We start from the raw sequence: 26,938 nt of genomic DNA, 5'->3' as shown, positions 1-26,938 counted from the left end.
CAGGGCAGTTAAGGAAGCTGGCAGATGCCAAAGGTCTCTCACCTCTGGTCCTGTACACGTGGTGTCCCCATCCTGAATCCTTCTCCCTTCTTGTCCCCCATCCCCTTCTGTGCATCTTGCACTTTGATTCATCCTTCAGATCTCTGTGTAAATGTCTTCTTCTTTGGGGAACTCTCCCTGATCCCCTCTCCATCTAGCTGGACTCAGTGTTGGCTCTGTGTTCCCACTGCCACTCTCTTTCTCCTATCCCAGGAGATAACTGCAGTCACCTGTGTCCCCCCTGGACTGTGTGCTCTCTGAGGGCAGGGCCCCATCTGATCACCCCTTTACCACCAGCAGCCAGCTCAACAGAGAAGGTAATGATCAGATTTGTCAGGTGAGTGAAATAAAGGGTGAATGAACAAATGAATGAAGAAGAGGACCTCTCCACTCTTGATTAGCTCTGAATACCCTTGTATTATTTTTCAATTCAAACGAACACTATGTGAGCGTCCTTATGGAGACAGGCACTGTACCTAACTTGAAGGACTCTCATGAAAAGCAAAAGCAGTCTGGGAAGAGACTATTAAGTAACTAAACAATAAACACATACATACATACATATATATATATATATATATATATATATATATATATATATATATATAGTGGGAAATGCCATAGAGGGTAGGAACAGGATGTATCAGAAAACAGCAGGGAGCAGAGCTATGCCTTCGGGGTGGGTCAGATCTGTGTTTGAATCTTTGTCTTGTCACTGATCTGTGGTGTGACCTTGAGCAATTATCTTCACTTCTCTGGGCTTCGGTTTCCCAGGAACAAAGGATCCTGATGCCCCTCCCTTAGGGATGCTGTGGAAAGATGAGAATGTTCATCTATTCGATAAATGTAGGCTGAATTCAGAGAAACAACTTGCCCAGAGTCACCCAGATGGGCAGTGTGTGTGGAATTCAAACTCAGATCTGACTGGTTCGCTGGATCTGGCCGATGGTGGAAGGTGGAGGTAAGTCCTAATCTTTCCCCCCTTGATTCATCCCCCAGAAGTGGGGAGCTGTGATCTGCGTGATTATCACCTGTAGATCTCCCCACAGTGATGGGGGAGGGGTCTTCTGCACAGAGGACACAGGTTTGATGACACAAAGGAGACCATTCAAAGGGATGACACCAAGCAGCAGGGCATTCCGTCATCCCTTGAGCGCCTCTGACTCCCCAGGCCCCATCCTCCCCGCTGAACTTCCCTTCTCCTTCTTCCTCTGTGAGCCTCTAGCACCAATGCGCCCCCTAGACCCCTCTTTCCTCACTGAGTCCACCACATTGACTGAGTCCCTCCCCTCGCCCTCCTCCGCGCCTCCACCACTCCTGGTCACTGAACACCCTTCCCCTCACGCCCTCCTCCTGAGTCTTCCTCCCTTTCCGTTCACTGAGCTTGGCAGCCCCCTCATGGACCTCTCCTTCCTCTCCCAGCCCCTGCGGAGCTGCTTCTTGGGAGCCAAGCTGTCTCGCCCACGCCCACGAGTTCCCATCACTCAGTCAAAGGCACTTAAAAGCACTTAGAGAACATGACCGTGCGGGGGTGGGGCGGGGTGCAGTGTGTGGAGGCGGTGTGCCCCCAACCTCCTCTTCCTTCTCCACATCAAGGCAGCGCAGCGTCCCCTTCAGCCTCCTCCTCAGGCTGAGGCGGTAGTCACACCGGCCACACTTTGGGCACGTCCCCCTCATCCACCCCCACCCCCAGCCCCCGCCCGATCCCTCCTGTGAGCCCAGTGTCTGCTGCAGTTCTTCTCATTCGCTCTCAGCTGGTTTCCAGCCTTCCAGCCCCTGCCACCACTTAACACAGAGCCTTTTTATTTCTGATGGCACTTTCCAGTGGATGGCAGTGCCATGGTGTCTGGTCAATGCTTGGAGGGGGTATGGCAGGATCCACTGCGGCTGTGGAAAAAATAACTAGAGCTCAGTTCTATCATTTTGCCAGTATGACTAAAGTCCCAGTTAAGCAAAGTCCCCTCAGTGACAGTGAGCCCAGGTTATCTGAGCTTCCCAAGGACATGAGTGGCTGAGCTGGTCCCATTCAGTGGTCCAGAATGAACCATGGACCACGGGCAAGGCTCCCCTACACCTTCTGGGCCTGTTTGCTCCTCTCTGTGAAAGGTGTGGGGCTTGGAAAGAATTTTGCCCACTGAAGGGTGGGCTCCTCTGGGGGGAAGGGGGTGGGCGGGCACTAAGGTTTGCGAAAGCTGCGCCAAGTTCCGCAGCAAGTGCTGAGGTTTGCTCTGCAAGTGCAGGGCCTGGCTGGTGATTAGTCAGTCCTGCCAGATCTCCACCAGGAGGGGCCAGTTGCCCCTCTGCGTTAATCTCTCCATGGCCTCCGGGAGATTGGAGAAGGGTGTCCTGGTGAAGTTTCCGGCTGGGGAGGCCAGGTAGAGCCGATTCAGCGGCGCGGCAGCGTTCGGTACTGTGCCAGGAAACAAGCCTCCTGAGTTCTATTTGAAGCTTTCAACTGTCACATAGTGTGGCTTCAGGCAAAACTCTCCCGCATGTGGGGCCCGGGGTCCGTGATTTCTAAGCCCCAGCTACCAAAGCTTATGACTCAGGGGTCAGACCGGAAACGATGCGGCGGCCCCTTTTCACCCAAAATGTGGAGGAGGTGGATGGGTACTGGATGCCGGTGGGTCGAAGGACGAGGGGACCAGAAGGGTTCCGGCAGGGTCCTGACGGGGCGGGGCATGGGAAGCGGGTTCAGGGCATGCACGTCTCTGATTGGCTGTGCTGCCCTTCGCTCCGCCCCCTGCTCTATAAGACGTGCGCGCGCGGCTCGCCTAGCGCTTGTGGGGGCTGCGGCTGCATCCTCACCCGTGTTTGCTGCGTCCATCCTCCCCCGCGTGGGGGAAACAGCCGGCCAGACCAGCGGACCTACAGCGGGGGCCGCCAGGGGTTGGGGGCGGGGGATGCCGGGCTGCCGCATCAGCGCCTGCGGCCCGGGGGCCCAGGAAGGGTCGGCGGAACCGGGGTCCCCGCCGCCGCCGCTGCCCCGGGAGCCCCTGTCGTGCCCTCAGCCCCCATCCCCAAGTCCGACCTTGGCCCCGACCCGGGCTCAAGCCTCATCGCAGCCCGAAGCGGCCCAGGAGTCGGGGGGCTCCGCTGAGGGGCTGGAGCTGCAGCGCTGGCGCCAGGGCGCTAGCGGGGGCGCGGGGGGCCCCGGGCCGGCAGGGGGCGCGGGCGGCGGCCCGGGTGCCGCGGGGGCGGCGGCGGCGGCGGGCGTCCGCGCGCTGGAGCTGGCCGAAGCGCGGCGGCGACTGCTGGAGGTGGAGGGCCGCCGGCGCCTGGTGTCGGAGCTGGAGAGCCGCGTGCTGCAGTTGCACCGCGTCTTTCTGGCGGCCGAGCTGCGCCTGGCGCACCGCGCCGAGAGCCTGGGCCGCCTGGGTGGCGGCGTGGCGCAGGCCGAGCTCTACCTAGCGGCGCACGGGCCGCGCCTCAAGAAGGGCTCGCGCCGCGGCCGCCGCGCCCGCCCGCCCGCGCTGCTCGCCTCGGCGCTGGGTCTGGGCGGCTGCGTGCCCTGGGGCGCCGGGCGCCTGCGGCGGGGCCACGGCCCCGAGCCGGAGTCGCCCTTCCGCCGGAGCCCGCCCCGCGGCCCCGCCTCACCCCAGCGCTGACCTCCGGCGCCGGGACCCCTGGCCACCCCGAGAGACCACCGCCCGGGTGCCGACCGATAGACTGCGGACGCCGGCTGGGTGGAACGACGTCACCGACGCGGATGGACAGATTGGCCGACCACAGGAAGAGACAGTCGAGGGGCCGGGGGCCCAGTAAAGAAGGCGAAACCGAGGTGCGGTCTTAGAGGCTGGCGCATCCGAGGGGCGGGGCGGGGAGACCTCCCTTCCTTAGAGCTTCTAGAGTTCGCTAGGTCGTTAAATAAAGCTGTCCACTTTCTGCTGCCGCCTCTCCCAGAACTCCTGGGGAATGAGGTAGTGGCACTAAGTCCCCATTATAGAGTTGGACACATTGAGGCCGCTCAGATGCCAGGAAGGGTTTGTCAGCAAACTTTTACCGGTTGGAGCAACCCCACTCTCACCTCCTCCAGCGTTGCCTTTCCTGGGTCCCTTGGGACTGTAAGAAGAGTCTTGCCCTTGAGGCTGCTACTCTGGCACGCCCTTTGCAGGGCAGAATAATGAGGCCCCAGGATGGGGTGGCGGCTGGCACAGCGATGTGGCTTTGAGTTGTCTGCTAAGGCCCTGTTTCCCATTTGGGGAGATGGAATCGCAGAGAGGTTAAGGAATTGCTCCCATCATACTATGCTTAGGCCCTTCCACTTCTGGGGGACAGGTCTTTCCTCAGGCCCTCATGCAGCTTCGCTGACAGCTGACTCAGACGACCAGAGATGTTTGGTGACTGCCTGAAGGTTTGCAGGTTCTCCTAGGGGCTCCCAACCTGTCGCTAAGATGGCTCTGCCAGGGATGGAGCCAGGTGACATCCTGTAATGGGCCCCAGGGGAGCAGGTATGTCATCGGCTTCTAGATTCTAGAAAGTGGGGCCTTAAAGGGCCAGACCTGAAATGAGATCCACTTTCCTTCCACATGCCCTTCAGGCCCACTCCCCTGCTCCACGCAGCTGTGAATGGCCTGGCTGATGCTTTGCTGCCTACCAGCTGAGCTGACTGCAGTCTCACTTGTTGGTCTGTGAACTGGGTGTCTTCACCTCCTGGAAGGTTTGTTGGGAGGTTAACACAGGGCAGAAGTCTGTCCTCTCCCATAAATCATGGAAGAATGTCTTATTCTCTTACGTCACACCTAGAAACAGGCACTGCTTTTGCTGCTGGAGCCCTGGAGCTGATCTGAAGTCCTTATTTTACAGAGTGGCAAGGTCACCTGCCAGCTAGGGACAGATCTAGGTTCCAGGGTGTATGTGTGTCTTTCTTGCTGTATCTCTGCTGGCCAGGGGGAGGGGCTAGGTAGAACTGGTGTCAGCTTGTCTTCCGTGTGACCTAGAACAGCGGTCTCCAACCTTTTTGGTTCCAGGGATCAGTTTCTGGGAAGACAGTTTTTCTACCGACTGGGGCTGGGTGGGTGGGTGGGGGGATGGTTTGGGGATGATTCAAGCACATTACATGTATTGTACACTTTATTTCTATATTATTATGGCAGCTCCACAGCAGATCATCAGTCATTAGATCCCAGAGATTGGGGACCCTTAACCTAGAACAACTGCATCCCTATATGGGGTGGTTTCCTCAGTCCCTCTCTGAACATAGCTGTCCCTTCTCATGTCAGAGCTTTCAGGGGAGAAGGGGGTAGAACGAGGCAGCTAAGAGTCACGGGAATCTGGTTTAATCCTAGAGTCCTTGGGGTCAGGCGCACTGCTCTGAAAGCCAGAGCCCCAGGGGCCCTCACCTATCCCTTCTCCAGCTAGCTCTTCCTCTTCCCAGGTACCAAACTTTTTTTCCTGGTTTCTCAGCTCACAGCCAGGCCTTCCTGAACCCATTTTTAGCTGGGGAGGGGAGGTCCAGGAGGAGGCCTCAGAGACTCTGAGAGCTTGGGGACCGAGAGGGCAGTGAGGAGCCCTGGCATCCTCCGGTCTCCCGAGGCAAAGGACCTTCCAAAGCCACTTGGGTCACTTTGGGTCTTGAGGCCCAGAGAGGACAAGGACTCCCTGAGGTGACAGTGAGGAGCTTCAGGCTGCAGTGCTGGGCTGCAGCCAAGACTGTTTGCATGGGAGGGACTCTTGGTCCAGAGAAGCTTTTAGCTAATGGTTTAAAGTGCTCTGTGACACCACAGTTTTGCCTTTCTCTGGGATTTATTGGTAATCAGCTTTGCCCTGGTTTGGAAGAGGGGAGTGGGGCGGATAGCGAATTAGAGATGGCTCTTGCTGGAGTAAGAGGTATATGTAGGGATGGAGATTGGTCCCAGGCTCACAGGAAGCTCTGTGCCCTCCCTCCACTTCCAGATGTCCCAGGCTTCTCATGAAGGGCCTCAGCCAGGGCTCACAGTGCTCACTGACTTAAACCCCAGCTCTTGGTTCAGTGCTCTGTCCACTACCCCTCAGCCAACAAATATAAGTCATCTTCCCACCCGTGCATGTCCCACCCAGGATCCCTCTAGAAGGTTCCATTTTCTCCTCAATCAGCAAACATTGATCTCTGCTCAGTCCAGGCGCTCAAGAAGCAGCACTGGATCAGAGAGTCTCTGCTTTCAAGGGCTTGTGTCTCCCAGCCCTCCTCTAGACAGCCTGCCCTGGCGTTGTTGGAGGAGGGCTGTCTTCAGGCCTTCACAACTAACTATGCAGTGAGTGAAAGTCGCTCAGTTGTGTCAGACTCTTTGTGATCCCGTGAACTACACAGCCCATGGAATTCTCTAGGCCAGAATGCTGGGGCGGATAGCCATTCCCTTCTCTAGGGGATCTTCCCAACCCAGGTTTCCCACGTTGCAGGCAGATTCTTTACCAGCTGAGCCACCAGGGAAGCCCCACAACTAACTCTGGCCCCTGGTTATATATTGTAGCTGCTCCCCCCGCCCCCTCGAGCCATGACTTCCTAAACACTTTCTAGATGGCCCAGCCATCTAGCCCTGGGGACTGGACTGAGGACAGGTGATCCTGAGGGATCTGTGCACCGAGGACACATGGCCACTAGTGAAGCTGGGATGTCAGCAAGGCGAAGGGAGGGGCGGGAAGACCAGTTTAGGGATTTAGAGGAACCTGCCCCTCCTCTGGATGAGTCCTGTCGCTCTTTTGGCTGGCCCTGGGCAAGTGTGGCGCCTCCGGGCGGCGCCACCAGAGGGCAGTGTGGGCTGCTTCCCGGGGCGTGGGGGCGTGGCCTGGAGCAGGTTCCCTCTGTCCATATCCCCGCCCCCAGCCAGCCCCAACACCTATTGCCCGGGCATCTCAGGCGTTGAGCTTTAAGGGTCTGACAAGAACGTGAGAGTACTGGCGGTCACTTAGAGAAAGGGCGGGCCTCACCTCAGAGGGCAGGTCCATCAGGAGGGACTTTCCTGGAGAGAGAGGTTGCACCTGTTGGCGGTACCATCTGAGTAAAAGCCCAGAGTACTTTACCCCTCCCAGATGCGTTAGACTGATAATTGATCAGAACACTCCACCTCTGCCTCCGCCAACTGGGGATCAAGGTAGCTTCCCAGAGATTAGGTTGAAGCGACAATTTGCAGCTAAGGTGCTCCAAGCCTGCAGTGGGTAGTCTCTAGAAGGCTCCCTTACCCTGACAGCCAGGCCCTTCCAAAAAAACTTGGGGTCCCAGTCTTCTCCGAACTGAAGGAGGAGAACCTTTATTTCCTCCCCGCCTTTACATCCAGCGTGGGAGGAGATAGTTGGGAAAGCTGGGAATCCCCAGCCTATTTCTTCCTGCATTAGATCTTGACCGCACCCTGGCTAGGAGTGATAGGGGAAGGGAATCCTTTGTTGAGGAATAGTATATTAACCACCACATCTATGCCAGGTACTGTGCTAAGCGCTTTACACCCATTAGCTGTTTCAATCCTCCCAGCTACTCTGCCAGCAAAGTAGGAGTTATTCCACAGATGAGAAAACTGAGGGTCAGGGAGAGCGAGTGACTGGCCCAAGGACATAGAACACCTAAGTGGGGGACACCTTCAACATTAGGCTATGTGGCTTTCTGTTTATCAAGATATTGAGGCTCCACATGGGTTTCTAAGCGCTCGCTCTTTGAGTCTGGGTACAGGAAACCCTAGTCCTTGGTTCTGGCGAGGGATGTGATCAGACGTTGGTGGCACATGGTGCCATCCCTCCAAGGTCTGGCCACACCCCCCAAAGGCTGGCTCCCTAGCTTGGTTGTGCTCTGGGGTATGAGTCAGGCTGAGTCAGCAAGGGCAGGTCAGGGATGCTTAGGGCCTGGGTTTGCCTTGGAGGGCTTCCTCCTCCCCTGTGCACCTGGGCTGGCATGATTGGAGAGTGAAGAGCCTGGGATGGTAGAGGAGGAGGCTGACTGGCTCCATGGTGGGGCAGAAAGTGTCCTGATACTTAGAACAAGAAAGACCTGGGATTTAGTCCTGGCCTGGAGCTCAGCTGGGAGAACTTTGGCAAATGACTTCCCTTCTCTGGGCCCGTTTCTTGTGTGTGTGTGTGTTTTATGGGGAGTTAGGGAGGAGATAATTTCTGAGTATTAAGTGAGAGGTCACATTAAGTGCCTAGCACACAGAGAAGGTCTGTAAATGCTCCGTGGAGCCAACCTACCTGGCTTAGGAGAGGCTGCCAGGACAGAGCCCCCAGGCAGTGTGGGCCTTTGCTTCTCCAGAGCATCGCCATATCAGGCATCCCAGAACAGTCCCCCTTCTCCCCCCAGTGCCTTCCCCGAGAAACTCCATAAGGGGAGATGTGGAGGAGGGGCAGGCGTTTTATCCCAGGAACATTCCATTCCAGCTGCTCAGACCAATGGGGATCCCAGCCAAGGACAGAGGCCCTAGGGAGCTTGCCCCAGGAGCCCCCACCCCTTCCAGGGCGGGAGCCAGTGGAGCCCTTTTCCAAAATATTGCCCTTGTGCCTTCTCTCCACAATGGCCCCTCTTGAGGAGATAAATGCTGAAGGGTTTGGGTGGGGCTGGGTGGCTGTGTGAGAGAGAGGTAATGAAAGCTCTTTAAATTATTCTTTCCAGCTCCTCCCAGCTCCTCCAAGCCTCAACTCAGGATCTCTCTTCTGGATTCTGCTCCTTTCACCTCCTTCAGGAAGACTTCTCTAATCCACCCTGCACAAGCGCAGCACCCTCCTCACCTCAAAGGAGCCCCTCAGTTGGCAGTGGCAAGGGGCTGGGTTCTAGGGAAGTTGCCTCTACTAGGAATTTATATATTCCTGCATTTGACTCCGGCTTACATGGTACAACTGGGGATGTTACAAGTCCTTTGAGATGCAATCAGATTAACAGAGCAGCAAACCTTTCCATTGAGAAAAGGATTTCTCTTTAAAAAACAAGACTCAGCACAGCTGGGGTCCCCATTTTGGTAGATGCCGGTGTTGCTCAGTTGAACAGTGGCAGGAGGGCTGTTTGAGGGAAAACGTTGCTCTGAACAATCCCTCAGTTTCCTTTGCCCACCATCCTTGCCCTGTGTGGGTGCCTGCCTGCGGCCCCTCAGAAAGATAATGGGCTGCTGGCTCCCAGAGGAGACACCTTTCTCAGGAAGAGGGGTTGACCACATAAAAATATTAAATTTTAAATGAAAAAGGGAGCACGATGGTCGACTGAAGGGGCCCACATGGACACCCAACCCAGAACTTGTAGAATTCTGCAAAATGGATGCCTCTGGAGTCAGTTGCCTGTTGTGTACATTCAGGAAGAATAAATCTCGGTGACGTGAGATAAGCTTGTGTGGCCTTGAGGTCTCCTCTGTGAGTGCCCGTGCCACCTTGCCTTTGTGCGTGCCTGTCAGGGCTCTTTAAGTTGGCAGTTCCTTGAGCAGCTTCTGTGTAGTTTCGTTTGGCAATCTGGGCCTGTTGATGGATTTGCAGACTGGATGCTCCCTTGACTTGGCTCCAAGCTGAACCTCTCCAGGAAGTCTTCCCGAATGAAGGATGTGGTGCGGAAGCTCGGGGATGGGATGCCCTCGGGACAAAGGGGTGTGAGTGTGATGACATGGCTGCACGGTGATCCGCGGGGAACTGCGTGTGGCTGTGCTGGTGAATGGGTGGACCTGTCCGTCGGGGTCCCAGCAGAGAAAGAGCACGCTCAAACTGGGGAGAGATTTTAAAAGGGACTACTTCTTGGACTTTCCTGGTGGTCCTGTGGCTAAGACTCTGAGCACCCAATGCCGCAGACCCAGGTTCTATCCCTGGTCGGGGAAACTAGATCCCACATGCTGCAACTAAGGGTTCACACGCCACAACTAAAGATCCCGCTGCAATGAAGATCGAAGGTCCTGGGAGCTGCAACTAAGACCCAGATCAGCCGAATAAATAAATTAAAAAAAAATTTTTTTTTTTTTTTTAAAGAGACTATTTCCAAATCTGTGGGCTGGGCTTAAAAAACTAACAAGGTACTGCAGCTATCTGTGGGGCTAGCAACAGACAGAAGTCTTTACAACTCCTGGGCCTGAAGGGGTAAAGAAGGGAGAGGGGAGGCAAGGGCTTTGGGAACTGGAGAGTGCAGCTGTGTGGAGAGGGACCCTGACAGGAGCAGTGGCCTTTGGTTGAGCGATGTAGGCAACCACCACGATGGGAAGTTGGGAAGGGAGCAGGGAAATAAACACCCCATTCTCCTCCTCCCTCCGATACCTCCTGCTGGGGACTCTCATTGGCTGAGCCCAACAGAGAGACAGGGAACAAGGGAGCCATTGATGCACAGTTCATAGAGGTCAGCCTCCCAGGGGCACAGGGCATGAAGGAGGGCAGAGAGTGGGACTGGAAGGGCCAACACGTCCAGCAGCTGCCCGGGGGCCTATCTTTCATTCCCTAAAGTTCATAACAAGGCAGTTCCCGCTCTGGAGCTCTCCTACCCACTGTGGGTCCTGGGAGGAAATGGACTGTTGCTTGGAGAGGAGAAGGGGTATGGGTCTTTTCCTCCCTCAGTCTTCCCCCCTCTGGCTCCTAGTTCTCGATTCTTTCCTGTCCTGGCATCTTAGATGGCTACAGGGATTGTCCATCAGAGAACAATGCCAGCCGCTGAGTCAGTGTTTCTCTCACACCCGGAAACACTACACCTCCCCCAAACACACCCACAGGCACGCCCGCTGCCATACAGGCCTCTGACACTGCCACCACAGCCATATCTGGTGTCATGGATGCATCAAGAAAATGTACAAGTGGGCACAGCTGCTACACTCTGCCATCGTTGTAAAATGGCCAAGGCACAGCAATGCAAGCTTTTTTATCTGTCACATGCCAAACGTGCCATGTCACATGTATGTATAGGAGACATATTGTCATGCCCAACCAGGTGAAACCAGAGTATAAGGGCAGGATGGTGCAGGGGTTAACGGCAATGGCCCACAAATCTCTCTGGCATCAGTTTTCTTGTCTGTAAAATGGAAATACTTGTTCTTCTCTCGTGGAGTTGTTGCCAGGGTGCATTGGGATGCTGTGACTGGGGAGATCTCAGCATGCCGCCCAGTCTGGGGGAGAGCTATCCAGAAGTGGTAGCTGTTAGTGGGAAACTCCCATCTCCCACTTCTCTTGGGGAGCACACACACCTGTGCAGGGTGAGCTGGGCAGCCTCAGGCACACGTGCCCTTCCCCAGACACACCTGCCAGGAGCATGTGATGAGTCCCCTCCACCCGGAAGGCTCTTTCCCCAGACATCCGCATGGTTTGCTCCCCATTGTCTTTGTTCAATCAGATTGTCGCCCTTTCAAGGAGGCACACCCTTTTTAAAATTGCACACCTCAGCACTTCCAATCCCTTACCCAGCTATGTACATTCTTAGGCGTCACTGACCTTCTAGACTATATAATTTATTTTCTATCTTTCCCATTCGAGTGTGATCTTCACAAGGGTAGGGATGTTGGTCTTTGTTTACTGTTGTGTTTCCACCCCATGGAGGGGTAGCCAGCACATGTGGGCTGAATCCATGCACACACGCGTATGCCATGGATTTCTGGCTCTCCCCTCTCGGAAACAAGCACATACCGGTGAATCCCACTCCCCACCCAAGAAGCTAGGCCTCTGTGCTTATGCTGTGAGCTTCCCCCTCACACCCCAAAGCAGGAGCTGGGACAAACTTAGTGCTCCCCATCCTAGGACCCTAGTTTGAGTAGGCACGGCCAGGGTAGGGTAGGAGGATGCTTTTAGTCACCAAGCAAAGACAGCCTTTCCACTCATCCTTCTAGCCATTCTGAGCCCAGCAGGGACGCACTGAGCAGGTGAGATGGCTGGACTCAACCAGGTGGCCTAGGGCCTCCTCCGCGGCCTTGTTTTCTCCACTCTGACTGGAACCATAAAAGCCAGCACTTCAGAGGCCACTAATGAGCCTCAATATGTTAAGGACATTGCACTCCCTGGATCAAAGAGGCTGGGTAAACAGTAGGCAGCGTCCAGGCCTGTGACTGGCTGATGCCCTGAGGGAACACCTCCCTAAGAGCTTGTGGCTGGTGGCTGGCACTCCCAGGCAGCCAGGCATGGTCCCAGCTGGGTTTGGAAAGGAGAGTCCTTGCCTCTCTAGGGGACTTGCTTAGAGCAAGGCATCCCCCCACCAGCACTTGGGGATGCGAGAGGGAGGAGACAGCAAGGAGATCAAACCAGTCAATCCTAAAGGAAATCAGCCCTGAATATTCACTGGAAGGACTAATGCTGAAGCACAGTATTTTGGCTACTTGATGCGAAGAACTGACTTATTGGGAAAGACCCTGATGATGGGAAAGATTGAGGGCAGGAGAAGGGGATGACAGAGGATGAGATGGTGGGATGGCATCATTGACTCAGTAGACATGAGTCTGAGCAAACTCTGGGAGATAGTGGAGGACTGGGAACCGTGGCATGCTGCAGTGAGGTTGCAAAGAGTCGAACATGACTTAGCGACTGAATGACAACTCCCAGTGGGGAGGCCAAACCTGGGCTCTGGCTTTGGAGGTGCCAGAAGCCCCTCTCAACCTAGTCACAGCTGCCACATCTAGAGCAAGGGTCTCCAGTCCAGACTCCCCCTGCTTGTTCACCTGCTTCCTGGGGAGGGTTGGGAAGGTTGAGCAGAGATGGAGTCAAGCAGCCCTGAGGATTGGAGTATGAGGCCAGTTCCAGGACTCCAGGTAGGAAACACTGAAACATCTGCTTTTTAGCAAGAGATTTGCTGAAATGATGTGCAGGGGCAAATCACATGTGTGGACAGAGGCTTGTAGCACAACCGCCAAACTAGGGGAAGTAGGGGCATTCCCTAACAACCCGCCAGGACTCACACCCTGACCCCCCCCAAGTCCCCTCCCCCAATACAACCCAGACTCTGGCTGGGTGAGAGGCAGCCACAGACCCCACTGCCATGGAAGGTCCTTCTCCCAGGAGAAAGCATGGTGCTAAGCTCAGTGTGGACAATCTTTATTGGCAGGTGTTAAAAGTGCAAAATAGTAACAAATCCAGAGGGATGGGAAGGGAGGTGGGGTATACCTCTCCTTTCCCTTGTGAGGACCCTGTAACCAAGCCAGGAGGGTGGGATCACTTGACTGTGGCTACATTGGACCCAGCACCTTCTAGAGAACAAGCTCCCAGGCAGGAGGGCTCCTCACCACGTGGGGGAAGGGAGAAGCACCCTGACAGGGGCATGGCTTGTCTTCCACCCCAGGCTGCTTGGTTCCTGCCCAAGGTGCACCTAGACAGCTTGGGGTAGGGGTGTTAGGGGGCTGAGCTAAACCTATCCCTCTCCAAACCTAGGCATCTGCCTCAGTTTCCCTCCTCCTAGTTAGTGGTTCAGCCCAACTCAAAGTGCGTGATTCTCATAATATAACAATATTTTAGCCATTGATGGGCTGCAAGCCCTTGGAGGCTGCTGATGTCACTGAGGGCTGGCCCTAGCCAGAAAGACCCTTTCTAGGTCACAGAAATCAGCCTGAGATGATGGGCCTTGAGGCTACCATCCCAAACATTCTTTGTCTCCTCCTAAAGGCAGTTGACCCTCACAACGAATTACCCCAGCACCCCACAATTATGCTACTCCAAAAGGTGGCGCAAATAACCAAAAAGTCCATGTACCGAGAACCCCAGCTTGGCCTTCAGTCCTCTGGGGCCCTCCCTCGGGGGAGAAATCTGGTTTGTTCAGTCTGAGGCCTGACTCTGCAGCAGTGCTGGGCCCTCTAGCCCTGGCTGTCTGTCTCTGGCCGGGTCCTCCCCGCCCTCCTGGAGGCCCCACTCCATCTGGGGTGGCCAAGTCCTTACCGGCCAGGGGCTGAGTCAGTTACAGGGCAGCCAGGTGGGATAGGAGGTGTGGGCCCGGGCCAACAGAGGCTGCACGGGGGTCACATAGTAACTGACGGTGGTGGCGGGCACCACCCCGTCAGGGATCACGGGGCAGCGCCAGGCCAGGGCGGCGGCGGCCGCTGGGCCCTGCTCAGCCAGCGCCTGGAGCGCCAGCGCGGCGATGAGGTCCAGCGTCTGGCGGCGCTCGTGGTTCATGAGGCACACGGTGCTCTCGTTGACCACCCGGTGCAGCGTCACCAGGCAGGCATAGCGGCGCGCCGCGTCGGCCCCGCTGAAGTGGGCCTCGAGGTAGCGCTCCAGCGTGCGCCGCTGCTCCGCCAGGTCGGGGAAGTCGATGAAGAAGCGGGAACACATGTAGCGCTGCAGGGCGCCCACGTCGGTGCTGGGCCGCGGCCGGAAGCCCCGCACCAGCAGGTGGCAGTACTTGAGGAGGCCGCCCCCGCGGATCTCTTCGGGGCTGCGCGTGGCGATGACTCGGTGTCGCAGATGGTCCAGGGCCTCGGCGAAGTCCCCGTACAGGCTCTCGCCGGTCACCGACGGGTGGAAGGCCTCCGACATGGGCGTGGGCGAGCACTGGCCGAAGAGCAGCAGGGAGTCCAGGAGGATCTGGAACGAGTCGACGCTGAACTCGAACTGGCGCCTGACCGAGTCCACGAACTTGAGCTCCACGTTCTTGCCGCTCTTGTTGGACAGCGAGATGAGGCTCCAGCGGTCCGTGTCAGTGCACACTTTCACCAGCTTCTGCACGTAAGCCTCCTTGAGAGTCAGCGGCGTGATCTTGGCCCGGCTCACGCCGGCCGGCAGGAAGTCCAGCAGGCAGGCCAGCACCACCTCCTTGGTCAGCTGGAAGGACGCCTCGCTGCGCAGGTCCACGCGGAACACCAGATCCAGGTCCTTGTAGCCCAGGCCGCTCTCGGGGTCCAGCACGTGGCTGGCGGCCGAGCCGTGCAGCCGCACACCGTGCACCTGCAGCCCCTGCTCCTCCAGGCTGCTGCGGACGACCTGCAGGGGGCCGGCGGGAGGAAGAATTGTCAGCGACCCGGCTTCCAGGAGGATCCGCTCTGGGTTTAAACGCAATAACCACAGTGACATCAACCATTGTTGACCACTTACCAGCTGGTTTGCCTTTGGAAAGTAATTTCATTCTCTAAACCTGTATTTCCTCATCTGGAAAGGGGCCCCTTTGGAGGAATGACTCAGAACAGCAATAATGATAACACATAGGTGCATAGAATTTACTAAATGCCAGGTCTTGATCTAGGCACTTTATAATTAGGATATAAACTCACACAATTCTTACAGTAACCCTATGAGGAAGGTACTCTTACTCCCACTCTACAGATGGGGAACTGGAAGCACAGAGGGGCCAAGTACCTTGCCCAAAGTCACACAGCCGGTGAATGCAGAGCTGGGAATTAAACTCAAGAGTTCATGTCTCAACCACTATGCTATTCCACCTTTCTAAAACTGCAAGTAAAGCAGTTTTGTGCCAGGCCTTATGCAAACCGCTCAAATGTGTTGGGAATGTAATTGGCACTTCACATGCATTACTACCCTTACCCTCATAATAATCCTGATTTTTATGTATTATCATCTCAATTTACAGGTGGGGGACCTGAGGCACAGGAAAGTCATGTCCAAAGTCAGAGTAGTCAGGCTGAGACCAGAACCCAGGTCAGTTGAATTCTCAAGTCCATGCACGCTCTTTTGATTATGACACACTCATTTATCTTTACAAGGACCCAGCGAAGCAAATATTAGACTCATTTTTACAGATGAAGAAACTGAGGCTTCTAGTAGTAAAACACTTAAGGTTCAGAGGAGAGGCCATTCAGAAATGGCAGGGCTGGAAGTTAAAACCCAGACTCTTTCTGCTCTTGGGCAGGGGGTGGGTCAAAATCTCAGGAAGCCTTCTGAGCCAAGTAGGAAAGGAAAATGAAGTCGTTCAGTCATGTCCGACTCTTTGCAACCCCATGGACCTACCAGGAACCTACCAGGCTCCTCTGTCTGTGGGATTTTCCCAGGCAAGGGTACTGGAGTGGGTTGCCATTTCTTTCTTCAGGGGATCTTCCCAACCCAGGGATCAAACCCAGGTCTTCCACATCGCAGGCAGATGTTTTACCGTCTGAGCCACCAGGGAAGCGAGCCAAGCGGGAAGAATGTAGCAGACCCCATCCGCTGACATAGGAACATGACAGGGAAACCTGTGTCATCTCGAATCTGTTCCTCTAGCAGAGGCCTAGCACCAGGGAGGGGAGAAGAGAGGAGCTGGGCTCCGACACTGTTTTCTTAGCAGCCCAGCTTCACACACCGAAAGTGACCAGGCAGCATTCCTACCCTGAGGATTCTGCAACCCCGCCTTGCTGCCAAGTCAGCTCCAGGCCGGCTGCTCTGCTGGCCTCCCAGGGAATTACTGCAAAGAATGCACCTAAGTGCTGAGGAGGCAAGCTGCAGTGGGGCAATCTGAGGCGGGCGGCTCCCTCCAAGAAGCTTCCTGGAGGAGGACCCTGACTAGGGGAAGGTATTATTGTGGCCATCAGGAACCTGGGGGGCCGGGCATTGGGCCTTCTCACCAGAACCTATGAGGGATTAGATCTTTAACATCTCCAAGTTATAGATGGGGAAGCTGAGGAGTGAATTACCTACACAGGATCACCCAGGGGTGGTTTAGTCACTAAGTCGTGTCTGACTCTGGTGACCTCATAGACTGTAACCTGTCAAGCACCTCTGTCCTTGGGATTTTCAGGCAAGAATGCTGGAGTGGGTGGCCATCACCCAGAGGTGCCTTCAGATTCAGCTATGGCTGACTTCCAATCCTATCCGCTTTCTACTGCATTACCAATCCAGGGTTTGGAAGGGGCAGAGACCAGAAACTAGGGCTCTAATCTGCTCTCCATTTCAGAGTTTCAAAGTGAGAGCAACCCTCCAGTCACTGAAGCCCAGGGTCAGAGTAGCTAGGGAGCAGGAAGGTGGGGCTGGGGGAAGCCATGGCCAGGCAGATACGGGAGGCTGGAGGTAAGGGGCCAGCCTGTGGGACTACTTTCCCGCACTCTGGCAGCTGTGCCCGTGTAGGCCAAGGGGAGGACTGGGCCACAGACCTTTGTCCCAAGGACTCTGGCAGAGCTGCAGCATTGACCAGCCCCCTCCCCAAGTCCCATTAGAGCTGACTGAGCCTCACTCAGTGCCAGCTCCTACTCCCAGGCTGATGCCCACCCCAGGGCATGGCATCTGGCCTGGTGAGTAGGTAGGAGTACCCTTGTTAAAACTCCTGCGTCAGGCCATGGGGTTGGCTGTGTCAGCCAGCCAGCGGCTGTTGTCTGGTTCCCAGGTGTGACTACAGCCAACTTGGCAGGCAGTCCCCAGATACTGCCACACCCAAGGACTGCAGGGCAGCTTGGAGCCTCCTGAATCAGACTTTCCAGCCATGGACGGGGCAATGGCTGCACCCTCCTTGCTCTTGTGCCAAGGCCCTCTCCCAAACCACTCTGCTCCCAGACTGCTGCTGAGACCTGCAGGGAGATCATAGGTCCTGTCAGCCAGCAGGCTTACAAAACTTGAGTCTGGAGCCACCTAATACAGGCCCTTTGGCTGCAGCTGGAGAGATCAGAGACGAGTTCAATCCTCTGAACCCAGAGAGGGCAGAGGACTTGTTTAGGGACACACAGTCAATAAGTGGCTGAACTTAAGTAGAGTCAGTTCTCCCAGAACTATGTTCCAGGGGGTGGGGTGGGGGTGGGGGCCTCCTACAGGAGAGTAGGTTCCTCTAGCCCAGGTACAAGCAGGAATCGTATCTCTAAATGCCCAGATTACTGCTGGGCAAAGCTTGTTGGGGGGCAGAGAGGGAGAAAGTTTCCAATTCTTGAACCATGGGACAACTCAGCACAGGTGAGAAGCCCAAAGTCAACAAACCAGCATCTCCCACCACATACACACAAACAGGACCCCCTGCCACCACCCGCCCCCCATACACATACACACACACATCCCAATAGCTTGTGAAGCTGCCAGCTACAAATTCCTGACAGAAGATGGACTTTCTTCCCTGTGGAGGCATTTGTACAGGCCACGTAAAGGACCCTTTGGATTCTGGAAGCAGAAGGGGCAATGGAGAGCAGTTCAACCCATCCCCATTGAACAAAAAGGGACACTGGGTTTCCCAGGGGGTACTACTGGTGAAGAACCCACCTGCCAATGCAGGCGATGTTAGAAACGCAGGATGGACCCCTGGGTTGGGAAGATTCCCCAGGAAGAGGGCATGGCAACCCACTCCAGTATTCTTGCTTGGAGAATCCCATGGACAGAGGAGCCTGGTGGGCTACAATGCATAGGGTTCCACAGAGTTGGACTTTGCTAAAGCAACTTCGCACGCACAGGGCCAGCAAAGGGAATTGACAATGGTCCAGGCCCTGAAACTAGATGTCCAGCCTTCCAGTCCAACTCTCTAAGTCGCCACTGTCCTCCTCCCCCCAACAGCCGGCAGTTCCCTGGTCTGTGTATTTCTGACCCTAGTCTAGGAGACATTGTACTTTTATCACATTGTAGAGTCAGCTCCTATTGACCTGCAGTCTTCCCCACCTGGATGGGAGTAGCTGGAAAGCCAGGGGGCTGGGTCTCAGTCACATCTGTGCCCCTGGTGTCCTGAACAGGGCTTGGCACGGAGAACATACCAGTAAAGGCAGTTTGGACCATACTGACAGGGGCAGGGACCTCCCCTTAGGGCACCCCAAGTCCCTGCAGAGAAGAACTCCCACACTGGGCTCATGCCTGGGATAATAGTCCTGGGGATATAGCATTTGGGGCCCCAAGTTTGACCTGACTGTCAAGGAGGAGAAAAACCTCAACTGGTTCCTAATTGCCCCATAACAGCGGGGCAGCCCAGGAATGCCTCGCCACTGATGACTCAACCCTAGGGAATCTGCCCCCACCCCCTCCCATTCCTTGAGAGGGAGGGAGAGGTAATCCCACAACAAGCAACCCTCCCCCTCTGTGGAAGCTAAGACAGAAGAGCCAGGGATGGGGGGTGGTCTGCTTTACCTGGCTTGCATGTCTACTTCCCCATCTGCTGCCAGGAATATGCAGGAATTGCAGCTAGATTTTCTGGTTTCTTCTAACTGCTAAGACCTACAAATTGAATCTTGGGAACTTGGGAAGTCTTGGGGAAAAATGGGAAAGCCTTGAACTTGTAGTAACCAGCTCCTGGGAAGACCAAAGATTCTCTGGGTTTGCTTTTCACCTCTAGGAAATCTTAGGGAGCTCACGGCCCTTCTTGGGGCCTCAGCTTCCCCAGCTATAAAATAGGTACAGTAATTACCATATTATGGTATTTCAGAGCATGACAGTGCCTGGGCTATATAGGTGAAAGAGCAATTTTAGGGTTGTTGAGGGCCAGGTAAAGGGAAGAGGGAGTCTGTGGAACAGGAAAGGAGTTGCCAGAATTCTCTTCCCCTCAGGAGAGAGATGGGGCTTGGGGCCAGAGACTCAACCCTCATTTCCAATCTTGGGAAAGGAAAGAAACAGCTAAACTGGACACCTGATGTCCCCCCACCCCACCCCGCACACAGGCATCAGGTGCCTCATGCTTAATCTCTTCCTGCCACACAACCCCAGTTGAGAGGGAGTCCTAGCTGGAATTTCTCAGCTTTCCGGAGGGGGCTCTTGAGCCGTGGGCTGTGGGAGCAGAGGACAGAGAGAATCTGCTCCTAAATCTCAAGAGAGGGAAAGGGTTGGGCATGAGACCTGGGGATGACGGTTTGGAGATGAAAAGAACTATCTCGGGTTCAAGCGTGCAAAACTACCCAAGCTACCCACCCAGGGCTGCCTGGCAACTCCTGTCCTTGCAGGCGGGGCTGTTCTTCCTCCCAGGCCAGGTCCCTCCCCACTTCCCGCCCCCTCCAGCCAGGACCTAGGTAAACGGTCCGAGGGCCATCGGGGCTCCTCAAGGGGCGGGGGACAGGAAAGTCAAGTGGGGAAAAAAGATTATGAGATGCGGGGGTAGTAGGATGTGGACTCCCATCAAGGTTGCGCGATTTTGTTACAGCTCTTGTCCTTCCCCGAGCCTTGTTTTCCTAGCTGTCCAACAAATCGAACAGACTCCGGGAACCTTGCAGCCACGAGAGCCTCAGGATGGAGACTTCCTATCCACCGCCCAGTGCCTCTCACCTGCACGATCTGCCGGGGCTGCACGCTTAGCGTGGGGAAGTTGCCGCGCCCGTGAATGGGAATCGGCTCGCTCAGGAGCGCATCCAGCCGCTTCACCTGCGGCCAGCTCAACCCGCTCAGGTGCTGTCCGAGGGAGGCCGATGAGGCCTCCGGGTCGGGGCCGCCGCCTGCCGGGGCGGCCTTAGCCACCGCCGCGGCCGCAGCCGTCCCCACCTGTGCAGCCGCCCGGTCCCGGCTCTCCGTTTCGCTCTCCGACGGCATCATTAGCCCGGCCCCGGGGCCCCGACGGCAGAAACCGGGGGGCGATTAAGGGGAGGAGGGCCGGGAGAGCGGCTGGGCCCCGACCAACGCGGAGGACGCAGGGACCGGACAGCAGCGACGGCGAGGCAAACCCAGAGCACACCTCCGACGGCGACGACCAACCGACCCTAAAGCTTGTCGCCCGGGGCCCCGCGGACTCTTATAGGCCGCGGGCGACACACCCATTGGTCCGAGCAGCTGTCACCCAGCGGGAACCGCCCCGCCTCTCGACGCGCCTGCCATTGGTCAGCAAAGCTTTGCACGTGAGTCACTGGTCGCCAGGAGGATTCCGATTGGTTGGATGGCACACCCCTGCCCGTCCTCCTGCTCCGGCTTAATTCCCTCCTTTGGTCCTTAAAGAACTTCTGTTCTCGGTGATTGGCTCGGGCCGAAGGCAAGTCCTGGATTTAAAGGGACTGCGCCCTCCAGGGGCAGACGAGAAGGAAGTGACCTGTGAAGTTTGTAGCGAAATTGGACCACTAAGCTCTTTTTTTTTTTTTTTTTTTTTGCACTGGAAGGAATTTAGAAATCACTGGGCCTGGTCCTAGTCATCCACTATTTTCAGAAGCTCAGAGAGACTGCGCCAATTGTTCGACTTCACACCGTGCTCCTCCTGCTCTCAGGCAATCTTCCAGAGTTGAGAAAAGGTGACGAACTTGTATACCGAGGTAGATACTTTGTAATGTACTCTCCTGAGCACACCTCTACCTGGCTAGCGTTAATGTTTTGGTTTGTGGGCCTGCTCAGTCGCTTCAGTCGTATCCGACTCTGAGACTCTATGGGCTGTAGTCCAGGCTCCTGTGTACATGTGACTCTCCAAGCAGGATATTCAATGGAGTGGGTTTCCATGCCCTCCGCCAGGGGATCTTCCCGACCCAGGGATCGAACCTGTGTCTCCCGGGTCTCCTGATTTGTAGGCGGATTCTTTACCCACTGAGCCACCTGGGAAGCCCCATGTTTTGGTTTAGGGATGAGGAAACCTGCTCAGAGAAGGGGCTTGACTGTCTCAAGGTCACACAGCAAGTGAGACAGGCCCTGGTGTTGAACCTGCACTAGAGAGTCTGCAGGCACTTGCTCTTTCCACTACACTTGAGCAGACTCAGGGCCTTCACAGGGCTGGAGGTTGGAGGGAAGCCTGAGCTGGAGTGTTGGTCTTCTGGCAGCAGCTTCCTGGGCAGCAGGTGGAAGTCCTTCCTGCCAGCCTCTTAGCTTCTCAGGTCCTGGTGCCTTGGGCAAGTCCCTAAATCTAAGTCGGTTTCCTCATCTACTCCAGAGAAGGGGCTCAATAAATATATATATTCTTAATTTGGTTTGGTTATTTATAGTTGGCAAAACATATTCATGTGTTCTATTGAAATAATACATTTACATGTTTTTCTCTCCCACTTTACAGAGCCTAGTGGGATGAGGCTTATTGTTATTATGTTTAATCTTTTCTTATTTTAAATATAGGTGCTGGCGGCAAAATTCTAGAAATTGAGTCTGATTCATCTCTGCAATATTCTCTCTTTTCAAAAAATATTTATCTATTTGGTTGTGGCATGTGGAATCTTTAGTTGCAACATATAGGATCTATTTGATCAACCAGAGATTGAGCCCAGGCCTTCTGCATTGGGAGTGCAGAATCTTAGCCACTGGATCACCAGGGAAGTCCCTGCAGTATTCTCTTTTAAATTAAACATCATTTTTCTTAACAATTAAATATAATTCTCCTAACACCCCCATTCTGTAATGTAGGCTGGGCAAGAGCAATGTGTCCAATGTACAGAGAAACCAAGACCTAGAAATAGTAAACTACATTCCAAGGTCACCAGATTACCTCAGACAGACCTAGGACTAGATCCCAGGAACCTGACACAGACTAGAGCAGCTGTTTCCTCTATCTGGAGGCCTGCGCAAGCAAGATCCCGCCCTTGACCCTTCTCTCCATCTTGTCTGGGGTCAGGGTGGGAATCTGCTATTTGCTCCACTCATTGGCTTTGTGACTTGGGGCAAGCCTCAAGCATGCACTGTCCTCAGCTCAGTTGCTTGCTATTTTGTTTTACCTTCTCTTGAAAGATAAGAAATAGATAAAAAAAAATCCTTCAGCTGAACCCAGAGTCTCCAAACCCTTGACCTATCCCTTCCATGTCCCAGCAGAGGGAGGAAAAGAAGGGAAAGTAACATTTACTGGGTAACCTACTAGGCACAAATATTTTATACACATGACATCTAATTCCTAAAACTACATCTCAAGATGTGGCATCATTATCCTCAACTTAGAGATGAAGTACCTAAGATTTAGAAAGGTCAAGTGACATGCCTAAGGTCATACAACTACTAATGGGCATTGTGAGACTTGAATCCAGGTCTCCTGATTCCAAAGTCCTCTTGCTCAACTGCTCTTCTTAGAAGAGTTGGCAGAGATCACAGTCATGCTTGGCACAGCCCTGGTACCACCCTCAGGATCCATTCATCCACTTATTTATTCATTCATCAACCAACACTGACATATTAAGCACCTACTGTGTACCAGGTGTTGAGTTAGGCCCTGGGGTATGATAGCAAGATCCCTGCCCTTCTCAAACTGTCATTCTAGTGTAGTAAGACCATAGTCCAGTAAGTAAATAAATAAGACATTTCTAATAGTGTTAGGGAGAAAATAGAACAGGGCAATGGGAGGGAGAGCAACCATATGTGTGAGTATGAAAAAGTTTTCAAGAGAGGGAAGAGAACCAGAGAGATTCATATACATTGTTAGATGGTGCAGTTGTGGAAAGCCTCCCAAAGGAAGTGATATTTCCATTGTGTCTACTGAATCCACTTCGGCCCAGTCTCCCCCTGCTTGTCCCTGGACAGCTAAGGCAACAGAGATGGTGCCAAGTCGCATATTCCTAGAACTCTGAAGGCTTGAGCTGACAGGCTCTTTGATAATCATTTTGTTTACTCTCTTCCCACTTTGTAGATGTGGACACTGGGGTCCAGAAAGCAGAAAGGATTTGCCCCAAGGAGACTGGCAAGGGCTGAAACTACTCACAATTGGGTCTTGTGAGAGTGGGCTGGTGCTGCACCCACTCCATACCCTGGAATTAAGATCTCTAAAGAAGGAAAGTTAAGAGGTCTCTTTTCCTCTCCCCTTCTTTCTAGGAGCGCTAGGAGGAGCAATTGGCAAATTCAGGGGCTATGAGTCACCCTTTTGTTGACACTTCTATTTCCAAAGCTAATTAGTCTAATGTTTGACCAATCACAGGACCCCAACGTCAGTGCTGGGGTGGGGGTGTGACTTGGGGATGTAGGAAGAGGAGAGAGAAGAGAGAGAGCAGGGGTAATTTCATAGGGTTTCATTTTCACCAAGGTCAACTTTTAATTGTTCCAGTGAATGGAGGGGAATGATGGCTAAAGTACATCCTGAAGAGTTCAACTGTCTTTCAAATTTTATATATAAGCCTTTCCCCCCTCGTACACATTTCCTATCTTAATCCAGACTTCAACTGATTTCAAAAGGGAACTTACTCTGTATGATAATTGAGTCACAGTGACACATGTTAAGTCACTTTTCCTATCTGGGCCTCAGTTTCCTATTCTGTAAAAAGGAAGAGAAATGGGAGTCAGGCTCTTCCAGTCACACCTTCTATGGTCTGAGATGGTGGGAAAGGAGAAGGGGTCCCGGGAGAGTCTTGGGCCCTACATTGGCCCCTCCTCAGCTCTGAGACCCAAGACAGGAACATCCTGGCATCCGCCCCCATTACAGAGCACCCTGTGCCTGAAACCACACCAGGCACTTTCTGCACAGCTCATTCAATTTTCAGAACATAATCTTTTGACTTAGGAATGATCTCTTGCTTTGCATGAGAGAAAACTGAGGCTCAGAGAAGCTGATTAACTTGAGTACGACCCCCATGAGAGGGGGTGGGCAAGAGGGGCTTCATACTCAGGTTTGGCTGAATCCCAAGCCCATGCGCTACCCAGGGCCCTGCGTCTGAGGATGACTTGGTTTGTTCAGTGACACATAGATGACCCTCCCCTATGGAGAACACCCGTTCCCTCCTCCCGTGGTTCTTGTCCTCCACCCTGCCTCAGCCCCTCATGGCCAAGATAATTTCCCAGACCTTGTTATTACTCATAATTGTGCCCCTACCCTGTGTAATTTAATTATCAAGTGTTCCATCCTCCTGACACCGCCTCCTGTCTTTTCTGCTCACTCCCTCCGGAACCCCGACTCCATCGCTTCCAGACCCACGAGGACCTTCAGTTCATTGATCTTCCCACCTTTTCCCCTACTGCTCCTCGCCTCCCTCATGTCCTGACTTTCCTCCTTCACCAGCTTAGATTCCATGGACCATCATTATAATGACTTCCTTGCATACGCCCTCAACCCCCTTGCTCCTTTTGTATTAAATTGCACTCACCTGGCAAAACCACACCCTGGTTAATCCAAAACCACAGCCCTGCACTTGCACCCACACAGTCGACAGAAGTTGGAGAAAGACACACAGCCGTGATGATTGGTTTCACTTTAATGTCACCCCCACCCTCCTCCGGGGGCCCCTTAGCACTGTCTTGATATCCTACCCTATGACCCAGTCTGGTCACTCTGTCGCAGTCCTATAGACAATTTCTTTTCTTTTCTTTCTTTTTTTTTTTTTAAAGCAGAATTATTTATTTGGTTGCACTGGTCTTAGTTGTGGTGGGTGGGCTTCAGTAGTTGCAGCACGTGGCCTTAGTTTGCCCTGATCTTAGTTCCCTGACCAAGGCTTGAACCGGTATCCCCTGCACTGCAAAGTGGATTCTTAACCACTGGACCATCAGGCAAGTCCTCCTATAAACAATGTCTTACTTCTCCTCAGTCCCTGATAGCTCTTCCCCCCAGTCCTCCCTCAGCTCTTGACCTTGCTTCCTAGGTCACTGAGAAAATAGAAGTAATCAATGGACAGTTTCCACAAACTCTCAACACCCCTTCTACCCAGTCCCTGAGTCTGCGCTGCATTTTGCCCCTCCCTCCTGCTATTTTGGATGAACCCCAGTTGCCCCTCTCTGTGCTTCCCCTCCACTCACACACCGGATTCCCTGCCTTTCACCCACTCAAGGACTTCACTTGGGCCATTTCCCCCTCTCCTGGATCAGTCCAATCAGCACTGAAATATAACTTCTTGCATCTCAGAAAAAAAACATAACAAAACCATGAAGTCTCATGTCTCATGTCTGCCTCCTCTCTACCCCATTTCTCTATACAGATCTTCCTTGACTTACGAGGGGGTTACATTCCATAAACCCACAGTGTCTGGAAAATATCCAAAGTTGAAAATGCGTTTAATACATGTAACCTACTAAACATCATAGCTCAGCCTAGCCTACCTTAAATGTGCTCAGAACACTAGCATTAGCCTGCAGTTAGGCAAAAGCAACTAATACAAAGCCTATTTAATAATTGAATATCTCATGTAATTGTTTAAAAAATTTTTTTGGCTGCTCTGAGCACAGTATGTAGAATCTTAGTTTTCCAATCAAGGCTCAAACCCATACCCCTGCACTGGAGGTCCAGAGTCTTAACCACTGCACTGCTAGGGAAGTCCCCTATCTCGTGTAATTTATTGAATCCTGTGCTTAAAGTGAAAGAATGGTTTAAGTGTATTGGTTGTTTCCCCTCAATGTGATGTGATAGTGTGATTCACTGGGGGCTGCAGCTTGTTGCCACTTAAGATGCATCATGAGAGAGTACTGTACTGAATATCACTAGCCTGGGAGAAGATCAAAACTCACAGTACATTTCCTACTGAGTGAGTATTGCTTTTGTACCATCGAAAAGTTGAAAAGGTGGCTCAGAGGGTAAACCGTCTGCCTGCAATGTGGGAGACCTGGGTTCAATCCCTGGGTCAGGAAGATCCCCTGGAGAAGGAAAAGGCAACCCACTTCAGTACTCTTGCCTGGAAAATCCTATGGACGAAGAAGCCTGGTAGTCTACAGTCCATGGGGTCGCAGAGAGTCGGACACAACTGATCGACTTCACTTTCACTTTCAAAGTTGAAAACTTGTAAGTTGAACTATTGTAAGTCGAACCATTATAAATTGAACCACTGTAAGTAGAGCACCATTTATATAGTAAAAGTCCTTGAAAATGTTCACACTTGCTGCCATCACTGGTTCTGTTCTCTTCTGAACACACTTCAGTCAGGCTCTTGTTCCCACCACTAGACCAAAACTGCTTTTGTCGAGGTCACCTCTCACCTTCACATTGGTAAGTCCAATCATCAATTTTTTTCGAAAATAGCTTTATCGAGATATAATTCACCCAACATATTCTTCTCACATATGAAGACTAGGCACTCGGGCTCAGTAGTTGTGCTGCATGGGTTTTGTTGCTCTGCGGCTTGTGGAATCTTCCGGGACCAGGTGTTGAACCTGTGTCCCTTGCTTTGATAGGCAGATTCTTAACCACTTGGACCACCTGGGAAGTCCGGTCAATTCTTAATCCTCATATTTTCCTATATCTATAAATTGCATGGGACACAGCTGGCCATTCCCTCCTCTTTGAAATACTTTCTTCACTTGGCTTTTAAGAGATCTTACTATCCTGATTTTTCTGATTCACTGACTACTGTTTTGTGGTTTCCTCCTCATCCCCTCCACCATTAAACAGTGAAGTACCCAGGACTCATTCCCT

General features: G+C 53.6%; 2 protein-coding genes across 2 annotated transcripts; one reads left to right on the top strand and one right to left on the bottom strand.

Moving 5' to 3' along the window:
* The first annotated feature begins 2,815 nt into the window (after positions 1-2,815).
* On the top strand, positions 2,816-9,310 carry TRNP1 (TMF1 regulated nuclear protein 1). Its single transcript, XM_027965458.3, has 2 exons — positions 2,816-3,820; positions 8,609-9,310. The coding sequence occupies exon 1, from the start codon at positions 2,943-2,945 to the stop codon at positions 3,645-3,647; it is 705 nt and encodes a 234-aa protein (XP_027821259.1). The 5' UTR covers positions 2,816-2,942; the 3' UTR covers positions 3,648-3,820; positions 8,609-9,310.
* A 3,637-nt stretch (positions 9,311-12,947) lies between these two features.
* TENT5B (terminal nucleotidyltransferase 5B) lies at positions 12,948-20,435 on the bottom strand. The gene is made up of 2 exons (XM_004005086.5): positions 19,999-20,435; positions 12,948-14,841 (listed from the first exon to the last, which is right to left on the bottom strand). Exons 1-2 carry the CDS (start codon positions 20,260-20,262, stop codon positions 13,813-13,815), a joined length of 1,293 nt encoding a protein of 430 aa, XP_004005135.2. The 5' UTR covers positions 20,263-20,435; the 3' UTR covers positions 12,948-13,812.
* Positions 20,436-26,938: the final 6,503 nt, after the last annotated feature.

The sequence above is a fragment of the Ovis aries genome, chromosome 2 (assembly GCF_016772045.2).
Source record: "Ovis aries strain OAR_USU_Benz2616 breed Rambouillet chromosome 2, ARS-UI_Ramb_v3.0, whole genome shotgun sequence".
Taxonomy (NCBI): domain Eukaryota; kingdom Metazoa; phylum Chordata; class Mammalia; order Artiodactyla; family Bovidae; genus Ovis; species Ovis aries.
Note: the sequence above shows the minus strand (reverse complement) of the source record. Positions and strands in the feature narration are given on the sequence as shown.